Source organism: Chiloscyllium plagiosum, chromosome 10 (assembly GCF_004010195.1).
Source record: "Chiloscyllium plagiosum isolate BGI_BamShark_2017 chromosome 10, ASM401019v2, whole genome shotgun sequence".
NCBI classification, from domain to species: domain Eukaryota; kingdom Metazoa; phylum Chordata; class Chondrichthyes; order Orectolobiformes; family Hemiscylliidae; genus Chiloscyllium; species Chiloscyllium plagiosum.
In genome coordinates, this window is record NC_057719.1 from 60,048,501 (window position 1) to 60,071,339 (window position 22,839).

A 22,839-nucleotide genomic window follows, 5' to 3' on the forward strand; every position below is an offset into this window, starting at 1 on the left:
TGCCCCTCCCCCAAGTCCCTCCTCCCTACCTTTTATCTTAGCCTGCTGAGCACACTTTCCTCATTCCTGAAGAAGGGCTCATGCCCGAAACGTTGATTCTCCTGCTCCTTGGATGCTGCCTGACCTGCTGCGCTTTTCCAGCAACACATTTTCAGCTCTGATCTCCAGCATCTGCAGTCCTCACTTTCTCCTTGACATTTGTAATGACAAGTTTTTAGTAAACTTAAAAATAAGTAAAACAGCTTTCGGTGGGCTTGCAGTTGTTTGCATCTACTTTATGTATGACTTATTTGGTTTCAATTTTTGAACTTATGCCAGGATATGGAAATACATCAGATTGCAGCTCATGTATGCATCAATGTTTTCTTTTAACGACAATAATAATGACACTTGGTGAGATAGAATCTGTTGAATAATTACTTTGAGCTGCCATTTTGTCAGTAGTAGGTGTAGTCAATAACTATTTTGAGGAATGGATGTCACTTTTGGTAGTTTGTAAAGATTCTCTGATGATACTTGAATGTTATGCTGTTTTTAAACAGAAGAGAATATTTTCTTTGAATAGGAGGTTCCCAACTGAAATATCAATTTGCCTTTTTCTTACATAAGCTATTGAGCATTTAATACAGTTCTATCATTTTCCATTATGTCAGATTCCCAACATTCCTGCAACTTTTTAAAAATCTCTTACTCAAATTACATTCCTATTATTGTTTACACATTTTTAGATTCCAGGCTGGAGAAACATTCCCCTTGAATCCATATTGAGTTAAGTCTGCTTTAAGAAAATAATATTGTGGTGATGATCTTCAGCAGTCCTCTTAAGGACACTGGGTAGACCATATGCAATCTGGTTTTCGTGAATGCAATCATCCTAGCTCATAAAGTTAGGTTCCTTCAATTAGACGTGTTTTCTCAGTAGAGATCAAAGCTATTGGATGAATTGCTATGTGGAGCATACTTTCATTCATTCATTCATGAAAGTTTCATTCATTACCTTTGATCAATTTAACAGTGGCATTAATCACAAGTACGTATATTTTGGCTTGTAGCAGTGAACTTGCATGGGGAAACTGAATGGTGGTGCATTAGAAAGAAAATAATGAGCTCATAGTTATACAATGCCTTTCACATATTCTGCACGTCCCAAAGTTTTACAGTTAAAGTAATTTTGAAGTATAGTCATTGTTGTAATGTTGGAAATGCAACAGTCCATTTGTGCACAACAAGGGACCATAATCAATACCAGCAATCTGGTCTTAAATATTGCATATAGAGAAATAAATATTGGCCAGGGCACTGAGCTGAACTCCCCTGATCTTCATCAAATCTGTACTATTTACCACAGGACAGGACGGGCCATAAAAGGGTCCTCTGAAAGTGCAGTATTCCCTCAGTGCTGCACCAAACTGTTGGCAGGGGCTTTGTACTCGAGCCTCTAGATTCACTTTTACAACTATTTGGTTGAAAACTGAGAATGCTAAGCTGAGACAAAGCTGACTATTACAGCTAGTTTATTGATTTTTTTACCCCCATGGCAACCCTGCATTATCATCAAATTAGTATTATTATCTAAATTGTACAATAGGAAACAACTAGTTTATAATATTGCATCACTTCCATTGACTATGTTCTGTTCCCTTGATAAACATGTTCTCTGAACACGTGCATGTCAAACTCCTTCCCTGGTGTACACACATATTGTGCAGCATCAATCTCCAAGTCACATAGTTTTGTCAGGAAAAGAAAACATTCCTACCTTAATTGCTGATTCCTCTCCAAAACATCATCCACGGTGGCATCATTCCAGATTACATTCCAACACTTCCTGACCCCCACAAAACCAAGTTTACCATTTTTAGTCCTCTTTAGGAAGTATCCCTTATCAAAGTAGGCACAACAAATATTCCTGCAGTACTGTTCTAAAAGGGAAATTTTGTCATAAGGCCCCAGTCGCAAAGTAAAGAAACCTATCACCCATTAACAGGGATTTTTTTGTTCCCATTTTGAGTTTATCGCGGTCTCATTAACCTCATTTTGGCCAAGGTAAGATCAGCCCCTGAGTGTTATTAGAAAGTAAAATGTTTAAAATAGATGCCTAAATGCCACAATTAATTCAACATGGGGAATCCAACTATTTAGCTTACTGCACAATCTTTAAACCTAATAAAACATAAATGAAAAACCTTTAGGCATTTGAAATACTTAAGATAGACTTTTCAACAGATTAATGTACATATTTAGACATATTTGTGTACATTAGCAATATTTACAAAATATTTTTTGAGACTATTATATATGGAAGTTAATTGTGTGTCCTTTAAGATAAGCATATTCTATTGGTAGGAGCAACCTGTACAATTTCCAGGTAAGGGCTAACAAACAAACAATGCCAGAAGGTTATCCCTTCCAACCTTGTCCTGCACAACCTGCTGACTGTCCTTTCTGATGTAACATGCTCAAATATATGCTTCATTAGACAGTGTTGGTCATTGAGGAGAAAAAAGAAAAAATTATTTTAAGCAACAAAAGTAATTTGGTAAGATTCAGATTCACATAAGTGTCATTTTCCACATTTGTTAAACAGCATATTCAACATTCACAGAAGACAGAAAATTTTACAATCCTAATTTCAATACCTTACAAAGGTGTTTTCTTTTGTTTATTTTTAAAATAAAAATACAGCCTGCATATCTTGAATGCCTATTGGATTTGGTTTGTGATTTCTCAGATTTTAAAGGTATAATTAATAGATTTATTGATTGTATTTGTTTAAGACTACATCACCATAAGCTTTGAAAAGCAAACTCATTTCCATTTATCAATTTTATAATTTTAAGTGCATACTATATTAGTATCTGAAACATCTTGGGGGCAATGATTCTCTCATTATCCATTTTCAGATGATCTAGCTAATTGCAAGTATAGGGCTTTCACAACATCTCTTTGTAGATTTAATGGCTTGAGGCACAGTCTGACCTTGAGGAAGAGTTCTGAAAAAGCAGCACAATCTACTAGATATTGACTCATTTGCATCAAACCAACTACCCAAAATTACAAATATGCATTAAAAACTGGAAGGACTATGTATTCTATGATAAAACGAGAACTATGCATGTAGGAGCAATGCTCTACTTCCATTATGGGCAAGAACCTGATCACTATGTGTGAGGTGCTGTCAGTATTGGTCAGGCCTATACCCCACAACTGTGTCATGGCAATCACCTGAGCCAAGTTTCATTTTATTTGGAGATTTAAAGTTAACTGTGTCCATAACTACCTAATGCACAGATTTTGAGGCAAAGTGGGGAAGAGCAGACACAAACTGACCTTTGGTGGGGAAAGGACCACTGGTCTGGCAAAAGCTGTGATAAACACAAATTGCTGTAGAAACTCAGCAGGTCTGGCAGCATCTCTGGAAAGAGAAACAGAGTTAACGTTTTGAGTCAGATATGATTCTTCTTTTCAATTATTTCTCTCCACAGATGCTGCTAGTCCTCTGAGTTTATACAGCACTTTCTGCTTTTATTTCAGATTTACAGCAGCAACAGAATTTTGATTTTATTCACTGGTGAGAGCTGTTGAAATTCAGCCCGAGTAGCTGTGTGATGTTGGACGCTCGCTGTGTTCTATGGAATATAGACACTGTGTTCTGTGGGATGCACACTTAGACAAATATCAACTGTGGTTGGAGGGCCATAAACATGGCGAAAGTTGCTTGTGAGGAACCTGTTAGAATTCCAGTGCAGAATTATCCATGGGTGAGAGTTGTAGGTTTCTTTTATGTTCATGTTTGGGACATGAGCGCCGCTGACTGGCCAGCATTTATTTCCCATCCCTAGATTTCCTTGAGAAGGTGGTGGTGAGCTGCCTTCTTGAACCACTACAGTCCACATGCTCGATGTTGACCTACAATGCTCTTATGAAAGGAATTACAGGATTTTGACCCAATAACACTGAAGGAACAGCAATATATTTCCAAGACAGGATGATAAGTCACTTGGAGGGATACTTGCAGGAGGTGGTGTTCCCATGTATCTGATGTCCATTAACACATTCTAATGTCCAGGACTATTTCTGGAGAGTTGAACTAAATCTTTGGACAGCCGCCACACAGGTACAATGAGGAAAGGCCATCATCTAAGTTGTTTCAGCCATAGTGCACTGAGACAGAAAAACTACAGATGCTGGAATCCAAAGTTGACAGGCAGGAGGCTGGAAAAACACAGCAAGCCAGGTAGCATCAAGAGGTGGCGAAGTCGATGTTTCAGGTGTAAGCTTTCTTCAGGACTGGGGTGGGTGTAGGGGGAGCTGCAGATAAAGGGAGTGGTGGGGGCAGGGTGGTGAAATGGGGATAGATGAAGACAGGTAGAGGGTATGACCTGGTTGGTTAATGGGAGGAATGAATCCGGTTGGTGGCTGGGAGGAATGGAAGGGAGAGGAGGCGCTGGGAAGGAAGTCAGGGCTTAGGAAGGGAGGTTATTTAAAATTGGATTAGGTTGGAAGAGAGGCAGGTGAACCTCTGTCTCGTGTGGAAGAACTGTTCAGGGTCCTGAATGGAGGTGAGGGGTATGGTGAACTGGCAGGTTCCACATCCGCCAAAACCCCAGGCCACTCTCCCCACCGACCCCCCCGAACGCCCAGGAAACTTCCCCTGTAACCTGAAAAGATGCAAAACCTGCTGGTACACCACCACCCTCACCTCCAGGGCCCCAAACAGTCCGTTCACTGGTTCACCTGCCTCTCCCCAAACTAGTTTACTGCATCCGGTGCTCCCGATGTGGTCTTCTCTACATCAGGGAGACTGAAGGTAAACCTAGGGAATGGTTCACCGAGCATCGCAGCCGTGTCTGCAGAGGCTGACCTGATCTCCCAGTCACCGCCCATTTTAATCTCCCTTCCCACTCTCTTTCCGACATGACCATCATTGGTCTCCTTTGTGGCCGCAATGAAGCACACTGCACATTGAAGGAACACCACCCCATCTTCTGTCTGGGCAGCCTACAGCCCTGAGGACTCAACATTGAAATCTCCAATTTCAAATAACCTCCCTTCCCATTCCCCAACTCCCTTCCTAGCCCCTCCCCCTCCCTTCCACCAACTGGAATAATTCCTCCCATTAACCAACCAGGTCGTATCCTCTACCAGTCTTCTCCTATCCCCACTTCACCACCCTGCCCCCACCACCCCTTTATCTGCAGCTCCCCCTGCACCCACCCCAGTCCTGAAGAAGGCTTACACCTGAAACATCGACTTCTCCATCTCCTGACGCTGCCTGGCTCGCTGTGTTCCTCCAGCCTCCTGCCTGTTTATAATCCACTGAGAGACAGGGAACTGTATACAAAAACCTTTTGGGCTGTTTGACATGAAATGAAATTTATAAATATTAACTGTAATTGTAGATGTTATGAGTAACATGTAATATTGGAAGAAACGCATTTGGTTTGCATTATGAAATGTCAACTTTGAACAGTTATATCAATGTGCACTTATGTATATTTTTTGAATATTAATTTTACTTTTGGAAAAAGGTACCTTGGAATTGGAAACTTTCTTTTGATGTGCATAATCCACAAATGTAAGTAGTATTCAAAATATTAATGTTTTTGTTAACTAACCAGAATCCTTTTAAATCAAGCTGAAAGTACTTTCAGTGGTCTTACATTTAGATTTGTAGACTAGACATGTCATCAATAAAATTACTCTAACAAAACCTAACTTATCTATTCTGTTAAACTGTTCAAGGTATGACTCACTTTGACTGAATTCAATTCATTCAATTCCACAGAAGGCTAATTACAAGTTGATTGATTATTTATAAACATGTCACCCTACAAAGAGATGCAGCATATATATTTATGTAGATTTTTAAACGAGAAAGTATTTACTCTAATAGCTTAAAGAAAATAATCTGTTTATTTTGAATTTATTTCAATCCAAGATAATACACAGAATAAAACAATTATTGCCAAGTGGTGCCTAAGTTCACTTAATCAGAATTAATTTGGGATGGTTATGCTTTGTGAATGTACACACACAGTATATAATTAACCCAACAAACTTTATCTAAAGCTAAATTTTCAAAGTCTATACAAAGGAAATAGAACCTCATTCCAGGAAATCATGTCTTCCTTTACCCAATGTAAAAAGCAAGATTCAATCCAAATCCAAAATGCCAAAAATGATCAGATATAAGGGTATGCTAGATTTTTGCTGCATTTAATGGTAGTTATGTTAACTTGCACAGCACTGTTCATCAATTGTTATTTAATCAGAGAAGTCTTTTCCTTTCTTTCAGTCTTCATTTCATTTGAGGTTTAATCTTTGTGGTTGTGCGAGTGCCAATATTGGCAGGTAACAATCATGAGATCACAAGAAATTTTAACAATTCAAAGAGAACCTATACATCTTTTAAATTTGTGAACAGACTATGAGATGGTGAACAATATTTTGTCTTATTATTGTTCCTTATGTTTCTGCAGATGGATTTTGAACTGTGGAACATTCTACAAGCTCAAGCTTTTGCTGCCCATCTCATTTTTGCTAATGATCATTTTAGAGTCTGCATTAAAAAAATGATAGCATTTAATACATCATTAAATGAATCATGGTTTATTTTCCATAAGAATCTGTCATGAAAGGCTACTTTGTCTTTTACTAAGCAAGTACTCTGTTAAGAACAACTAATTGAAGAAAAGATTTGTATTGAAAACAGTTGTAAAGGTGGTTTATCAACAGAAGTCCAAGGATTAGAAATAGATAGCACCTTTTTAAATATATTTCATATCGCTAATGCTGGAATAACTCATTTCAATCTACAGCCTGTTGCAAGAGCTAATTTTTATTCAGTACTTACCATTCTTAATTCTTCATAAAAATGCTCTACATATACCAAAATTATAATTCAGATTTAGTGTCCAAAATTACAATGAACACATAGGGCTCAATCTCATGCATTGAGTTTTTTGAAGTGGTTCTCGCTGTGAGGCCAAGTGAGTTTTTGCTTCAAATTGTAACAAACTCTCTGCATCATTTGTTATCCTATCTCTATTTATCATATCTAATTTCTGTTCCATCTTACTATGCACCATTCCCAGAAGGATTCACCACTCAGTGTATATCCATCCTAACACCAGCATCTCTTGTGCTATGCCATCTTTGAAACCTTACCTCTCAGTTGGGGGAGACTGGCATTTGGCAGCTGTCCTGCTTGGTGATGCCAGTGGTGAGGAGAAATGGCAGAGAAGGTGAGGCTTGCACCATGTTTTTTAGTGAGGGATATGGACATCCTGTTGGACAGGGTGGTGCAATGAAGAGATGTTCTCTTCTTGTAGGACCGTCAGAGGAGGTGAGCCCTCTCCAGGCATGGCCATCCTGGTCAGAGATCATCACTCAGCTTGATGCTGCCTCCATGGTGCAGTGGACCAGACTGTCGTGCTGATAGAAAGCCAATGACCTTCTCTGCTCTGCCCAGATAAATGCTATACTCTGTTCTCTGTCACCTCACTCTCACTCCATCTCTGCCATGGTATCCAACTCCCATCAAGGTCCATGTCCTGACACACCCTTTATTGCATGCAACCCCTTCCCTGACATGTCTATCATCGGAACACTACATCACATTGTCCACACATGTATCCGCACTAACAGCCAAGCCATCCACTGGTTTATTACTCATTCATCTCCTTTACATCATTGCAGGAGAAGACACCCCATATAGCTGATTATCTACCGCAACACCATATTCCCACACTATTCCTGTATCCTTAATGTCAGTAATAATCAGAAATCTATTGATTTCTTTCATGATCCTACTTAATGACTGGGCTTCTACATCCCTCTTATATACAGAATTTCAAAGATTCAGCATTCTCTGAGTTAACCATTTCCGAATTAATAGCATTTTGAAATTTGAGAACCAATACATCCGCTATCACCGTAGATCACTTTCAACACTCTGCGGATAAGGTCACTAGTTTCGAGGAATTTAATTTAGTAATCCCACTAATTTCTGTAATACTATGGTTCTTTTTACTAACTCTAATTTCTTTCAGTTCCACACATTCACTGGGCCATTTGGAGCTTAATTGTTTCCAGGAGACATCTTGTATGTTCTTCTGTGAAGACAGAGGCAAAGTAATAATTTAGGTTCTCTGCCTTTTCTCTATTTCCTACTATAAATTCTCCTGTCTCTGCCTGAATGGATCCACATTTGTCTTTGCCAATCTTTTCCTTCTTACTTATCTATAGAAGCTTTTACAATCCAGTTTTTTTTAACTATTTTGCATTCATTAATTTAATTTACTATTTTTTTTTATCATCAGAGTCTATGAGGGCTAGTATGTGTTAATGTGTATAACACCAATTGTGATATCCTGGTCAGCTGATGACAAATGTGGAGCAAAATTTCCCCTATCACACTCTTTAACTCTGAACAATACTGGTGAAAAGATTAACATTTCTCATAGTGACAAACACAATGAGTGAGGTAGAGTTTTTCCTTAGAATTAATCCAGAATTATTGAATGTTGTTACTGACTCACATCCACAATAAATGAGGTTCAGACTGTAGAAATGGGTAAGAAAATAGCTACAGGACTGTGAGAGCTAAAATCGACAATACCCAACAGAAAATTTAACAAACCTTGTTCTGACAAAACAATTGGTCTTTATTAACAAGGAAGCTGCATGCAGAATGGCTGAACTTGGGAGAGAGAAAGAGAGCGGATCGCAGCTCTGAGCTACTCTCACAAGATTGCGCTTACAGTGAGAAAAGCAGGAATATTTATACTTAAAACTTATCAATACTATCAATAATTATCACTCAAGGTTAGTCGTCCATTAGACTGGCACATTGAATTATGATCTGTGTTATTACTTCTGAGGTTTATCATATTAACTTCCCAAAACCTTGTGACACATATGTCATGCCATAATCTTGTCCTTGTTGGGGCCTCAGAGGATTTTATGGAATGTCCTTACTTAGGCTTAGCCAGTATCCCAGAACTTATGTGGAGCCAGCTAATCAAACTCTGACAAGGTCTACTGAGGTTAAAGAATTTGCCTGGACTTAGCCTATGTCAAGTCCTGCTAAGGTTAGCATTGCTTTGACCTTTGTTAACTTGTGTTGTTTACAACCAGGGGTTGGCCAGTTTTCCCATCATGCAACTATGTTTCACACAATTCCTCAAGACTTTTGGAATTCATTTTTAAGAAGGCAGCCTTGAGGCTGACTCAGGGGAAATGTTCATCTTTCCAATTCAAGCTGCATTCAAATCTAGATGAAAATAATAATTCATGAACCAGCTGCACCATTTCTTGATTTACAAATATTTATGAATAACAATATTTTCTTATTATTCATTTCTATATTTATATAGTTTGATAGTTATTCTTTGAATGGAGAATAATGTCTTGGAGGAGAGATTTTGCCTTAGAGTATCAAAGTGTTGAATTAACAACAACAGTCATCAATCTTGACTGCTTCAACAATCTTCAAAAAATGAACTTGATAAAACAAAGCATATTTTAAACATTACTCAAAAATTTTGATGTGTATTTTTAAAACTGTCACTGATAGTGAGATTTGCTCTTTAAAAAGCCATCTAATTCCTGCTAAGTGCCACACACCCACAGTATTAACCATACATTTCCCTGATATGAGCTAAAAGTTGGCAGATCTTTTTCTCATACATATTATCAATAACACTTGTGAGTACTGTAGGAGCTGCTAACCCATTGCTCATGCATGAAATTTGGATAAGTCACAGGGGTATCTAGCGTTTTCGAATTGTATTTATTTCTTGTAAAACTGACTTTGGTAAAGCTATTTAAGGTTAGATCTCAAGGCTCTACGTTTACATACTTTGAAGAAAATAGTGTCAAAAGTAAACTAGAAAATAAATTTTCAGTCACACTGTTACCTTAATGAAGGATAATTCATTACAGAATTACTGCAGGCAGTACCACCACAAATTCATGAGAATTGTTCTAGGAATGTGGAACTTCAGTTCTGCAAATAAACTAGAGAAGGTGAGACATTTTCTTGAAGAAAAGGCTGAGTGGTGATTTGAAAGAGATATTCAAAATCATGAGGACTCTGTATAGAACAGGTAGAGAGAAACTGTTCCCATTTGTGAAAGGATCAAGAACATGAGGGGAGGGCACAGATTTAAGTAATTGATAAAAGAAGCAAAAGCAGTATGAGGCAAAGCTTCCCACACACTCAGTAGTTAAGGTCTAGAATGCACTGAGTATGCTAGGGCTAGATTCAATTGAGGTAAGGGATGTTAGAGTCTTACCTAAAAAGGAACAATGTGCATGGTTCCAGAAGGTAGGAAAACGGTACTAAGTAAATTGCCCTATTCAGAAAGCTGGTGCAACCAAATGGCCTCCTTCTGTACTTTAACAATTGTGATAGGGAAGATGAAATAATGCCTGCCATCTTGTCACTTTGTCAACCCAGACTAGCTGCTCTTTTGGGACTGCAGAAGCATTTTTTTTTTGTATGAGTGTATAAAAATATACAAATTTAGAAACTTTTTTTTCTAAAAATGTGTACTATACATACAAGCATATTCCATGTGTTCTGAGCTTCAATCTCAATGTGTTATGGTACACAAGACGCTATGTCTTTGCAAAAAGGGAGTTTATTTATCATGGTAGCCCTTGTTTGCCAAAAATTGGCTGTTCTTCACACCAGTTGGTTTTCCAGAGGGACTAGCATGCATTTTAACTGGCATATGGCAATATTCTGATGTAAAGGAGATTATTGCTTTAGAAAAATACACAAAGGAGACCTATCTGATTACGTTTATATATTAAAGTGTCCTGATTCAACCAACAGCTGAGTGAAACAACTGAATAACTTTTTAAATTTGTTCATGGGATGTGGGCATTGCTTGTTAGACCAGCATTATTGCCAATCTCCAATTGCCCTGGAGAACTTGGTGATGAGCTGCCTCCTTGAATGGCTGCAGGCCTTGCAAATGGGACACCCAGAGCTGTTGGTGATGTCAGAATACTCAGACAGCAACAATGAATAAAAGTTGATAAAGTTCCCAATCAGGAAGATGTCTGGTTTGGAGATGAACATGCGTGCAGTTGTGTTCCTTTGCACTTATTGCCTTTGTCCCTCTAAGTAAGTGGTCATGATGAGACGGTGATGTCAGGAAACAGTTTTGGTGACTTACACCAGTGCATCTTGTAGAAAGTATTCAATATTAAGACTTCAGGATGAAGGTGGAGATGTAGTCATCCAAACTAATGGAGAGTATTCCATAACACTCTTGACTTATACCCCTTGTAGATGGACAGGCACTAAGAAGAAGGAAGTGAGTTACTTGCCACAGAATTCCTAGCCTTTAATTTGCTCCTGCAACCACAGCATTTATATGGCTGGTCCAGTTCAGCTCCTGGTCAATGGTAACCCCCAGGATGTTAATAGTGTGGGATTCAGTGATGGTAATGCCATTAAAGATCTAATGCGATGGTTAAATTCTGTCTAATTGGTGATGGTCATTGTCTGGATCTTGTGTGGTTCAAATGTTTCTTACCACTTATCAGGCCAAACCTGATGTTTACCAGTTATTGCTGTATATGGACATGCATTGCTTCAGCAATGATACTTTGCAATTAAAAGTTAAATATGTCAAATATAACAGTGCTCTGTTTGAGATTATGACTAGCATTTTACTATAGTTCTTTCAGAAGGAGCACTTGCTTATCAAGTCATTCCCAAAAACTTTCATGATACTTATTTAATAGATGATGATGAACAAAAAGAACATTTTAACTGCCGCTGCAGCATCTTTTATTTGGAGTCTCCCAACAAATCTAAATACGTTAAAATTGTTAAAAGAAAAAAATACATATTTGAGACTCATTCAAAATATTACAATTTCGAGTTAATTCACAAACCACTCCAGGCTGCCCAGAGAGCACGAGGAGTTCCAACTTAATCCTCTCTGGATAAATTTAGAGCACATAAAACCTTCATAATTTAGAGCACATAATTCTCAATTGCATTAGCTTTTTGAATAAGGTTATAGTTCATTGACTAATCTAGCTATTTAGATCAATGCTAACATCTCAGTAAAGATTGACCATCCACTTTTATCAGAATGAATAGATTTTGCAAAAGTGTTTTGAAAAACATGCTAACTTGAGTTATGCACGTATTGGTATATTTATTTTATAATGTTTTTACTTGAATAACCACACACAGAAAGAAATCTCTAAGATTTTGGCTAACTGTCTTTTTAGCATCTTCAGAGCAATAAGTCTGGTAAATAAAATCTTCATAAAGTATATGCTATTGATTATGACAGTATTGATATTATGTGCATGAGATGTTTAAAGCTTCATTACTTTAATGTATTAACAGTTTGGATGTATGTGTAAAAGAATGATGCCAGATAGTAACAAATCCAAGAAAAGTTTATTATGAATATGGCATTTGCAGGATGATAAAATCAAGTTACATAACCATGTATGACATGTTTCTTTGAATTGATGAAATAATCTACAAAAGTATAAAAGAATCCTGTTGTAAATGAAGTATGTACATTTCTGGTTTGCAGCATTATCTGTGATCAATGAAATGTTCTTTTAAATAAGCCAGGCACTCAGAAGGTTAGCTTGAAGTTTGAAGCACAAAAATAAATGTACCATAGTTGTCTCTTTAAATTTACTTTTAATTGTTTTGTATTGTAGAGTTGGTAACACTGTTAACATTGATACTAACAGAACCCCTTGCCCCATTGTTTAGCTACTTGGCACCAATTCCTCATAAAATATTTTATATACTTGTACAAGAAATAGTTAAAAACACAGACACAGCCTTCACAGGTGATGAATTTTTCATACTGCGATTTGAAACACTATGTGATTTGACAGCAGCTGTGATTATTGTTAGTTCAAATCACCAGAAATTATTTGACACCAACACAGAAACATTTAAAAAACAGCTCCTTTTGCTGTTTTAGCTATTGTTTGCAGTTAGAGCACAAGGGACTCTGGGAATGTTTATAGCTGAGGCTCCATGGCGGCAATCTGTCACATACATCTGAGCCTGCTATATAGTGCATTGTCTGGCAAGATGGAAGATAAGTCATCCCCAGAATTCCTCTGTGAAAATGGTTCCATTAACCATGAGCTAGTTAAGAGTCTTTTATCTCTGAGAGAGGTCTGAAGAATACACAGCAAAGCAACAGCAGAAACAAAAGGTATACAGACAGTGGAAGCAGCATAAGGTGACACTACAGAGGAAGGCCATCACACAAAAAACATCACCTCCCAAGAATCACTGGTTCACGAGGATTGCAGTAATGAAATTGACCATTGCAGACTAGAGATAAAGCACAGTGAGGACAAAGGACAATATTGCCACATTAGCTTAGTATATACTGCATATAGTAACACACATTAAATTTTGCAATGGGACTGACAGTCAAGGACACTTACACATTGTACACATTACTTATCTCACTCTCATTATTAGATGCCTTAATGAACAGCTGCCAAAGATGGAGTGAAAGAAGCATTTATACTGACAATCACAAATAGTGTCAAACACTAGAATGTGTTTTTTTTTGGCAAAATGATGACAGAAAAATAGAATTGCGAGTCTATTAATTAATGTGCAGTTTTGATTTGTGTACCTATTCCAAGCTTATAAACTCAATCTTGAATTTCTGTTTCAGTACTAACAACTAAAGTACAATTAGAATTTCCTCTATTTCAGTAAACAGAAGAATAATGAAACACAATATGTCAAATATTCTTCTTAAAAGTCTAAAACAACATTATTTTAAATTGCAGATTAGCCTCAGTTATACTGAGAAAAATATAGCTGAAAATAAATGCAAGTATCTCACCTCAACTCAATCTTATTGAGTCTCCTTAAAGCACTTTGAAAAAAGGCAGAACGACTATAAAAACGGCGTGAGGCTTTGTGTTTTTTAGTCTGGAGGTAAAGTTTGCATGGCTGCAGAAAAGGTTAACACAGATTCTGGTCATAAGAGAATGAGGAGATTGCAGCCACAAACTGGAAACTAAATCCATTTGTCTAGTACAAAACAGCACTCTTCCACAAATTCCAGCCCATATGCTGCATATTTTACGAAGACAACAAAGATTAATAATGGTAGCACCATGGTAGCAGAAGTAATGTCTACTTATGGTTCATTAACTACACATGGATTCCATCTTCCTACAGTTTCAAGAATTTAACATTCTAGACACAGGCCAGAATCAAATTATGTAAGAACCCAAATTGCTTTATGTGCAAGTAAGAAAAATCTGAATCATAAAAAAGAATTAAACTCTGCATAAAATTTCAAAATACTATGCCCTATTTTTAAAAAGAAAAAAAAAACCCTTTAAAGTCTGACTTAGTCAAACTGGGTCATCTTTCCATACTTACCTCCTTCAACCTTGATCATATCAAGATCATTATAGATTAAAATCTGTAATTCTCTCATTTTACAATCTCTTCACCATTGCATTTGCATCTTATGGCAGAGGCATGTACACATTAAAGGCATCTTCACAAAGATGCAAAGGAAAACCTTGGAAGGAACATTTACAATTAACTGGTAATTCAACTTTCTGAAGGCAAAAAAATAACTCTTTACATTACAGAATGATTAGTCACAGTTCAAAAGAGACATGAGAACAGTTGTATTGATGGTGTGAGCTGACCTGCTCAAGTTCAAAGTGCTAGCACTAGAATTCAGCTGAAAACATTGTCTATGCCTCAGAACACAATACTGAACACAGTATATGGTCATAGTTTAATCCTCTTTACGTTCCAATGATTGTGTGGTGTGAACACCATTACTATACACAGGAAACGGAAGTGTGGAAAAGAGTCCCTCTGCTGTTGTGAACACATTCCCTGCAGGCATTTGGGCCAGACTGGCCCCACTCACAGTGCTCCCGAATGGCCCTGACATGTTAATTCGATGTACATGGTGATAAAGCATTTCCATAGGTGTCTTGGGCTCTAACCCAAAACTAGAACTGTTAACATCAACAAAGTTGACAGCATGAGTGTTAGGCAGCAAGTTGCCCTGCATGGCAAAGGTCACCTCAGCTGGGGCATACCGAATGGTGCCAGTAGTATAGACCCTCTGAGGAGTAGTGCTGGTGGCAGCTAGAGTTCCTGTTACCCTATGAACTAGGGGAAGCACCACATTACCAGCCTGTAACCTCTGCAGCGTTTCTAGGTCACTGGTGTAAAGCACAGAACTAGTGGTACTGGTGCTGCTGAGATGCTTGTCTCGTGGGGAGGTTGACAGAGGAGGAGACAGAGGATCTGTGACAGGAACTAAGGTAGTGTTGGATGAGGTGCTAAACTGAGTTTTACGACTGGCAGTATTTTCAGTCCCTGGTGGGGTAAGAACAGAGTCTGGAATAGTGACATGTAAACTAGTGTTGGCCTGTGGAGAGGGGAAGTGCTCAGAGCTCGGGGGCTTGGTCATGCTATAAGGGGATTCATTCCTTGAGATCTCTCTATTAGGAGGGTAATTCCAAATACTGCTATCATTATCAAAATTTATAGGTTCTGTTATTTCTGTTTTAATTTTAAGCACAGAGGCACTGTTTGGTGAGGACAGCAGTTGAGGCTGGTCTACTATGTTTGAGTCAAGTCCACTAGGGCTCGAAGCACTTGACAGCCTTCTACGTGTAACACTGCCTCCTTTTTGTTTTTTTCTCCTCTTCTTTCTCTTCTGGTGCTTGCTGGAAGACTGGATGGTCACTTCTCCTGCACTATCTGAATCCTTGGCACTGTCTGAGGTCACTGATTCACGGTTTGGCAACTGCATCTCCGTTTCGCTGCCTGCATATCGTTCTACTTTGATCTGCATAGAACCAAAAGTGCCAAAACTGTCCTCAGCTGCTTTCTGACTCTCAAAGTCTGAATTTTCAAAGCTATCATCGCTGTCCCTGCTGTCCTGGTTGCTAGAGCTATTGTCATCATCATTGCAGTTCATTTCATGATCTGAGTGGTTCCCAGACTGCTTCTTTCTGTCTGGCTCTGGATCATCACTGTTTTCAGACTGGTTGCCCTTCTCATCTGACTTGGAATTCTCATTGTCATCTGGAGGAGATGGAGAAAAAAAAGCATCAGTCGCACAAGAAACTACAATTTCTGCAGACATGATTTACACACTTCAGCTGAAAAGAGTAAAGGGGCAAATCAGCTGAGAAAATAATGTAATTTCTCATAAAATGCCTGAGTTTTATACTTGCTTACATCCTTTATTAGCAGGACATATGTAATTTAGTAAATAGACTTGGAGAAAAGTAAGTTTTGTTAACAAAATAGGGATAAATAATTTAAGATGATCAGGTCTCTATTTGTAAATCCAAAACATTCTATTGAAATGCAGTTCAGCTTTTAAAGAACAGGGACAAGTTTCCTTTGATCCTTTTCAAGACTCATTTTTCAGCAGCTTCAGAAGAAAAGTGACACTACACATGCTACAGGGTTGTTTTATGATTTGTGTTCAGATTCAGTTTGAAAGTCTGACTCATAGATCCTAAATTCAATTAGAAACTGGAAACATTGGAAAGATGAATGAATTTGATGAAGAATGCTAGTGTTTTATCCAGGATGGAATGAATAAATTCGAGAGCACTCTCGTGATGCTCGACATCTCAGTTGCTGAATTAAGATCAACGACAACATATAGTAACCACAAATAGATGATAAGGACCAACACACTTAGACCACTGATGTTGGGGAAGGGAATGGAGCTGCTGTGGCCCTTAAGTTAGAATGTTCTACTCATCATTTTGTTGCTCCAGTTATTATTTTGCCCAGGGTTGTATTAGGTGCCCAGGAGGAAACCTTTTTGAATTATCCACACTATTTGCACCAGATGATGAGCATTCTAACCAGCCAAAAATAAAGGATATAGAAATGCCACAAAAAAGATTCAGGGAATCTTTTAATAAATAGTTTCAGTGGCTCAAATTTTGTTGGAGCATGCCTTATTAGCAAAGATTAGTTGTGTAGATTTAGGTTTTAGCATTGTATTCCCACAAATTTGCTGTAAATGTGAATTCATAACAGCCTTGTATACTACATCATTCTGCTGTGTTTCTCTACTTAAATAATAATCTAATTTTCTAACCTCCCTACCAACGAGAACTTCATATTATTCCACATTATTTGCAATTTTGTTCCCATTCAATTAACCTATCTATATCCCTTTGAAGACTTTTTGTATCCTCCTCTTAACTTGCTTACTTATCTTTCTTTGTAGAGTTAGTAACAAGAGTCAGCTCCTTCCTCCAAGTCACTATTATACATTGTAAGTTGGTGAGGTCCCCACACTGATCCCTGTGACACTTGTGCAGTTGTAGTTTGCCAACCTGAAAATAATCTATTTGTCTCAACTCCCTTACTGTTAGTAAGTCAATCCTCTAACTACTCAAATAATATTACCTTGAAACCTTGAACTCTCATCTTGTGCAGCATTTTCATATATGACACCTTATCTAATGTTTTTTTGAAATTCACATGTACTGCATCTCGCATACCCTTTATTCTCCCTCCCTTGATCAAATAACTCTCCTACAATTTTCAGATATGATTTTGTTTTCACAAAATGCACGAAAATATTGTGACTTTACAAATGTCCAGTTATTATCTCCTGAATAATTAATTCTGGTATTTCCCAGTAACAGATGAGTGAACAGGTCAATGAATTGCTGCTCTCTGTTTCTGTCTTCAGAATCATAGAATTCCTACAGTGTGGAAACAGGCCCTTCAGTCCAACAAGTCCACACCAACCCGCTGAAGAGTAACCCGTCCTGACCCATTCCCCTACCCTATTACTCTACACTTACCCCTGACTAATGCACCTAACCTAAACATCGCTGAATATTATGAACAATTTCACATGACCAATTCACCTAACCTGCACATCTTTGGACTGTGGTAGGAAGGTGGAACGTCTGGTGAGACAATCATGAAGATTGATATTTAAATGCATACTAATAGTTTATAATAGATAAATGTATCTGTGAACACTTTCTCAAGGCATGATGGGAAGTGTAGCCAATATTGTAGGAATGATCAGATTTGCTTTCATTCTTGTGAGAATTTACAGCCAAGAATGCAAATTGTAACAATTATATGTTGTTATATAGAGTATGGAGATAAGGGAAAACTGAAGGTTGAGTTGTTATAAAAGCTAACAGGGAGTAAATTGGCATGAAGAGAGAATTGGCTCATGGCCAGGAAACAGCAAATGGGTTTAAGGGGTTCTCCCTTAGGTTGGTAACTCATGACCAGTAGGTTCCGCACGGATCACTGCTGGGACCACAACAGTTTACAATAATATATTAATATCTTAGAAGAAGGAAGTGGATGCACTGTAGCTAAAATTGCAGACAACACTAAAATAGGTGGAAAGGCAGGCTGTGAGAGGGATTCAAACATTTTACAGACAAATATCTATAGGTTAAATAACTGGACAAAAAGTTGACAGATGGAGTATATTGTGAGAAAATGTTAAATTGCTAATTTTGGAAAGGAGAACAAAACAATAGATTATTATTTAAATGGAGAAAACTTACAGAAATCTGCAACACAAAGGAGCTTGGGAGTACTTATCTACAAAACACAAGAAGCTACCACACAGGTTAAGCAGGTAATCAGGAAGGCTAATGGAACGTTGACCCCTATTTCAAGCGGGTTGGAGTACAACAGTAGGGATGTCATAATGCAATAGTACAAGGTGCTGGTAAGACTTCATCTGGAGTACTGTGAGCAGTTTTGGTCCCCTTATTTAAGGAAAGCAATTATTTCATTGGAGGCAGATCAGAGGTTCATTAGAATGACTCCCTGTATGGAGGGATTATTTTATGAGCAAAGGCTAAAACAGATTGGGACTACTTATTAGTATTTAGAAGAACGAGAGTTGAAACTCATTGAAACATACAGGATTTCCAAGAGATTTGACACAGTTTATGCTGAGAGGATACTCGCCCATGGGAGATTCTAGATCAAAAGACATAGTCTCAGAATAAAAGGGTGCCAATTTAAGACTGAGCTGAGGAGGGTTGAGAATCTTAGGAACTCCTTGCCACAGAGAGTCTTTGTGTATTTTTAAGGCTGAGATACAGAGATTCTTAATCAGTGGGGGAATCAAGAGTTATGGGGAAAGGGCAGGAAAGTGGATGTGAGGAATGTTGAATGGTGAAACAGGTTCAAGGGGCCGAATGAACTAATCCAGTTCCTATTTCTCACGGTCTTATGGATAGGAGGAGCTTTCATCTGTTACCAAAATGCTCGCTACTCAGCTTGACATAGAATAGCAATTGCAAAACACTAGTTCTATTTTTTTATATTCATCAATGTCAATCATCTTTGCAGTTGCAAGATCCATGGTAAACTATTCATTCACAAGACATAATATTATTTTTACATGCAACACTGCAGCAAGGTGTTGTTGTGAAAGTTTTAGTTTTAAATCAACTTTTTTCTCAGTCCAAGAGACCTATTTGAATTTTCTTTGTGGTTTTTTATTTTCCTTTTAATTCTATTGCTTCTTAGCTGCACAAAATTCCCCAATAACTGAGAAAACAAAAATTCTGGTTCAAAGCTTTCAAAAACGTGTTTTTATGTAAAATAATGTATCAGTATCTCCATATCCTACTCCCTAATTTTAATTTATTTTCTAGAAATCTGCTGAAATTAGTTGATAACTAGGAACAGGCCATACATATATAAGTATGTTAATAAATCCAATGAGGAATTGAAGAGAAACTTCACTCAGTGTGTCATGATAATGGAAATAAACTGTGGAATGCAAATAGTAACACAGATGCATTTACGGAGGTAAATTATACAGATATATGAGGGATAAAGGAATAGAAAGATATTTTGACAGGGTTAGATGAAGCAAGATGGGAGATGGTTTGTGAAATGCATGAAATCATGACAGGCTTTGGGCCAAATTGCCAGTCTTTATGCAATAAATTCTGTGCAATCCTATGTAACTAAACAATAAAGTTTCTGATAGCTATGACATTGTATTGCTTTGCAAATAAATGAAGATATCTAGTGATCTTGGAATAGTGGCTAAAACCTTCAAATCAGTGGGAGAAATAACTGGGCTGTGACATTTATCCTAATATCAGGTTCCCAATATTTTCACGACACTAAAGTGCTCAAATGAACACATAGGTAAAATGGTGCATTCAGTCCCATGTTCAATTCTGCTCCTAGAGGAGGTTTCTTTAAAATTTAAGGCATCTTCTACTAGCCCACCACTAGCAACATGCCAGTAACATGCAAGCATCACTAACATTCAACCTCATTATTGTGGTAATGTGAGAAAATTATATGATCTGACCTTATCATTTGCAGCTATTTTGAATACAGGTCATTCTGTGAAAACGTGCGTTTTGTTAACACAAATTCATTGTAATGTGATTGACGAATTGGGGATGCTACAGCATGAATTTTTATAAGATTTGTTGGCTGAAATGCAGTTACAATGCCACCATTTTAAGTGTTGTTTCTAAAGAGCACAAGAACTGACCTTATTTTGATCCTTTTCCATGCATATTGAACATCTAACATAATTTCCAGTGGAAAATCTTTGAAGTGATAGTGATAAGTGGGAAGCCAGCCAGAACAGTTTTGTTTGGTTAATTTCCTGCTTTAGCCTTAATACTTATTGGAGTGAGTTCCACTATTACAATGCCTGCATGTCTCTTTTGTGAATTCTACAGTGCAGCTCTTCTGAAGTTGCTTTAATGTTACTGAACTGTATTTACCGAAAGTGCTTCAGTGATCGTAGTAAATCCCTTCCTACTACTCTGGCCTATTTTTAGTGCAGAATGGATTTGAAATTTGCAGTTTACGGGCATGTGGTGTAAAATTATGTCCCAATACATGTGTGAATCATAATGTAACACATGTATTGGGCCAAGCAGTGGAATGTGGTGAAACGGTTAAAAATTATGTCCCAATACATGTGTGAATCTAACCGGAATGGAGGTGTTGCTTAGTCCCGTGTGAATCTTATTACACACCTCCCCGTGTGAATCTTCTTATCTGTATGTAACCAGAATGGAATGTGTTTTTTAGCCTTGCTCTGCTGTTCACATGAATGTTTATATCTGGAAAAGAGTATATCAGCTGGAAAAGTCGCCAGACCCGGGAGTCTGCTCCGGGGTTACGTTTAACCGCCGAGCGTGGGTTGTTGGCAACCGCTCTACGAGAACTGACGGCTCCCAGTTCCGGTAACATGTAGAGTGAGTATAAGCCAGACCCGTTGTAAGTATGAGACCTGGTTGTGGCGACGCTGCGGGGAATAAAAAGCTGAAGCATATTCTAGCAGACTCGCCTCTTGGTCGTTTGTTCTGTGTCAGACTACTCTCCTACGAACCTGACCTTGAGAATTTTTTAAAACAGGGCAAGAACTGGGGAGACACATGTCAAAAGAATAACTCCAAAATAAATGCATACACAGCTCTTAGGTATGTGCAGTTAATTGAATTTGTGAATTAGTTGATTTAATATCCCCAATATCAGGAAAAGATTTGTTTTAGTCACAAATGTTAACTACTACCAGCTGCTGGAGCTGGCTGACAGAGGAGTCCACATGTAGTCATCCACAAAATGATGGATTTGATGACAGTATTACTGTTGACTGCTGCCTATCACTGCTTCAGAAAACAATAGTATGGATCTATAAAGTTGTTAAACTTTAAACATTTAAATTAAAACTGTACGATTTTCCATCAAACTTTATCAAACAGAGTTTTGGTGTTACCAGTGGTAAGATGATTTCGCCAATGATGCTACAAAATTCCTGCTCCTGTGCTAGCGTAGTGTAAAGTGCTGGATATTGCTGCAATACAAATTCACAGTCATGCTGAATTAAGTGTGTGTAACACTGTTATCTATCTAGGGGCTTCTTTCAATGTTTTGCAATCCAATGCTTTGTGAAGTTCTTCAGTTGGTATGCTGGCCATTGCACTGTAGAATTACACATGGCGTGGGGCAAGCATTGAAAACTGAAAGTATGAATTTTTCTCATTTAAAAATAATAAAACTGATGTGCTAACAACAAAATTAATAGTGATAGACACTTGTAGGTAGCTGGAATCTTCACAAGTACAAATGATGTGTCATACATGCAACACTAACCTATTAATTCTTAATCTATTCCTGTCAATGTTATGATACATCCTTGGGGATGCTTTATGTAGTAGGATACTCAAATGTATGCTTCTGGTAAACAGAGATAGCATTACCTATTGACTTGCATTTACATGTTTTGTAATAGGCAGTCATTAACCTGTTTTGAAGCATCTGTCATTTTCCATAGAAATAACACAAATAACATAAATACATAGAAATGTACAGACTTTGGTACCAGGCTGCTGGTGCTGGATTTAATATTTACTACTAATACCTGAGTTTTCTTTTGAATCAGATTCAGAATCAGAAGTCTCGGAAGATTCAGAGGTTTTCTCAGGAAGATTAGGAAGCTGTGCAATATCCATTGGGACATCCTTATACTCAAAATCACTAGGAAAATAACACTTATGTTAGGTTCTGCATGTATACATGGTTAAATATTCATTAAAAATCTAATGTTTGGTATTCTTTCATATTGAAAAGAGCAAACTAAAATTCATACTTTCAAGCATTAAAACATTTCCAGACATCCTTCACTGAATTGAATCAATGAATATTATTGTTGGAGTCCCTTTTATCATCAGTTAAGATTGCCACTTTTTTTACTATCATTTTCACCTGATGTCAGATTTTGAATGAAAAGCTTCAGTCATGCGTTCACTTCA

The 22,839-nt window shown here is 37.7% G+C and overlaps 1 protein-coding gene across 5 annotated transcripts in view; it reads right to left on the reverse strand.

Annotated features, from left to right (window-relative positions):
* Positions 1-12,457: 12,457 nt before the first annotated feature.
* Positions 12,458-22,839, reverse strand: part of LOC122553698 (neuronal PAS domain-containing protein 3) — a 1,311,564-nt gene continuing 1,301,182 nt past the window's right edge. For all 5 annotated transcript variants that reach the window (XM_043697886.1, XM_043697885.1, XM_043697888.1 and 2 more), the window contains 2 exons: positions 22,449-22,564; positions 12,458-16,105 (listed from right to left, as the gene is read on the reverse strand). In XM_043697886.1, coding sequence (XP_043553821.1) covers positions 14,796-16,105; positions 22,449-22,564 — 1,426 coding nt within the window. In that variant the 3' untranslated portion in view covers positions 12,458-14,795. The remainder of the gene's footprint in view (positions 16,106-22,448; positions 22,565-22,839) is intronic.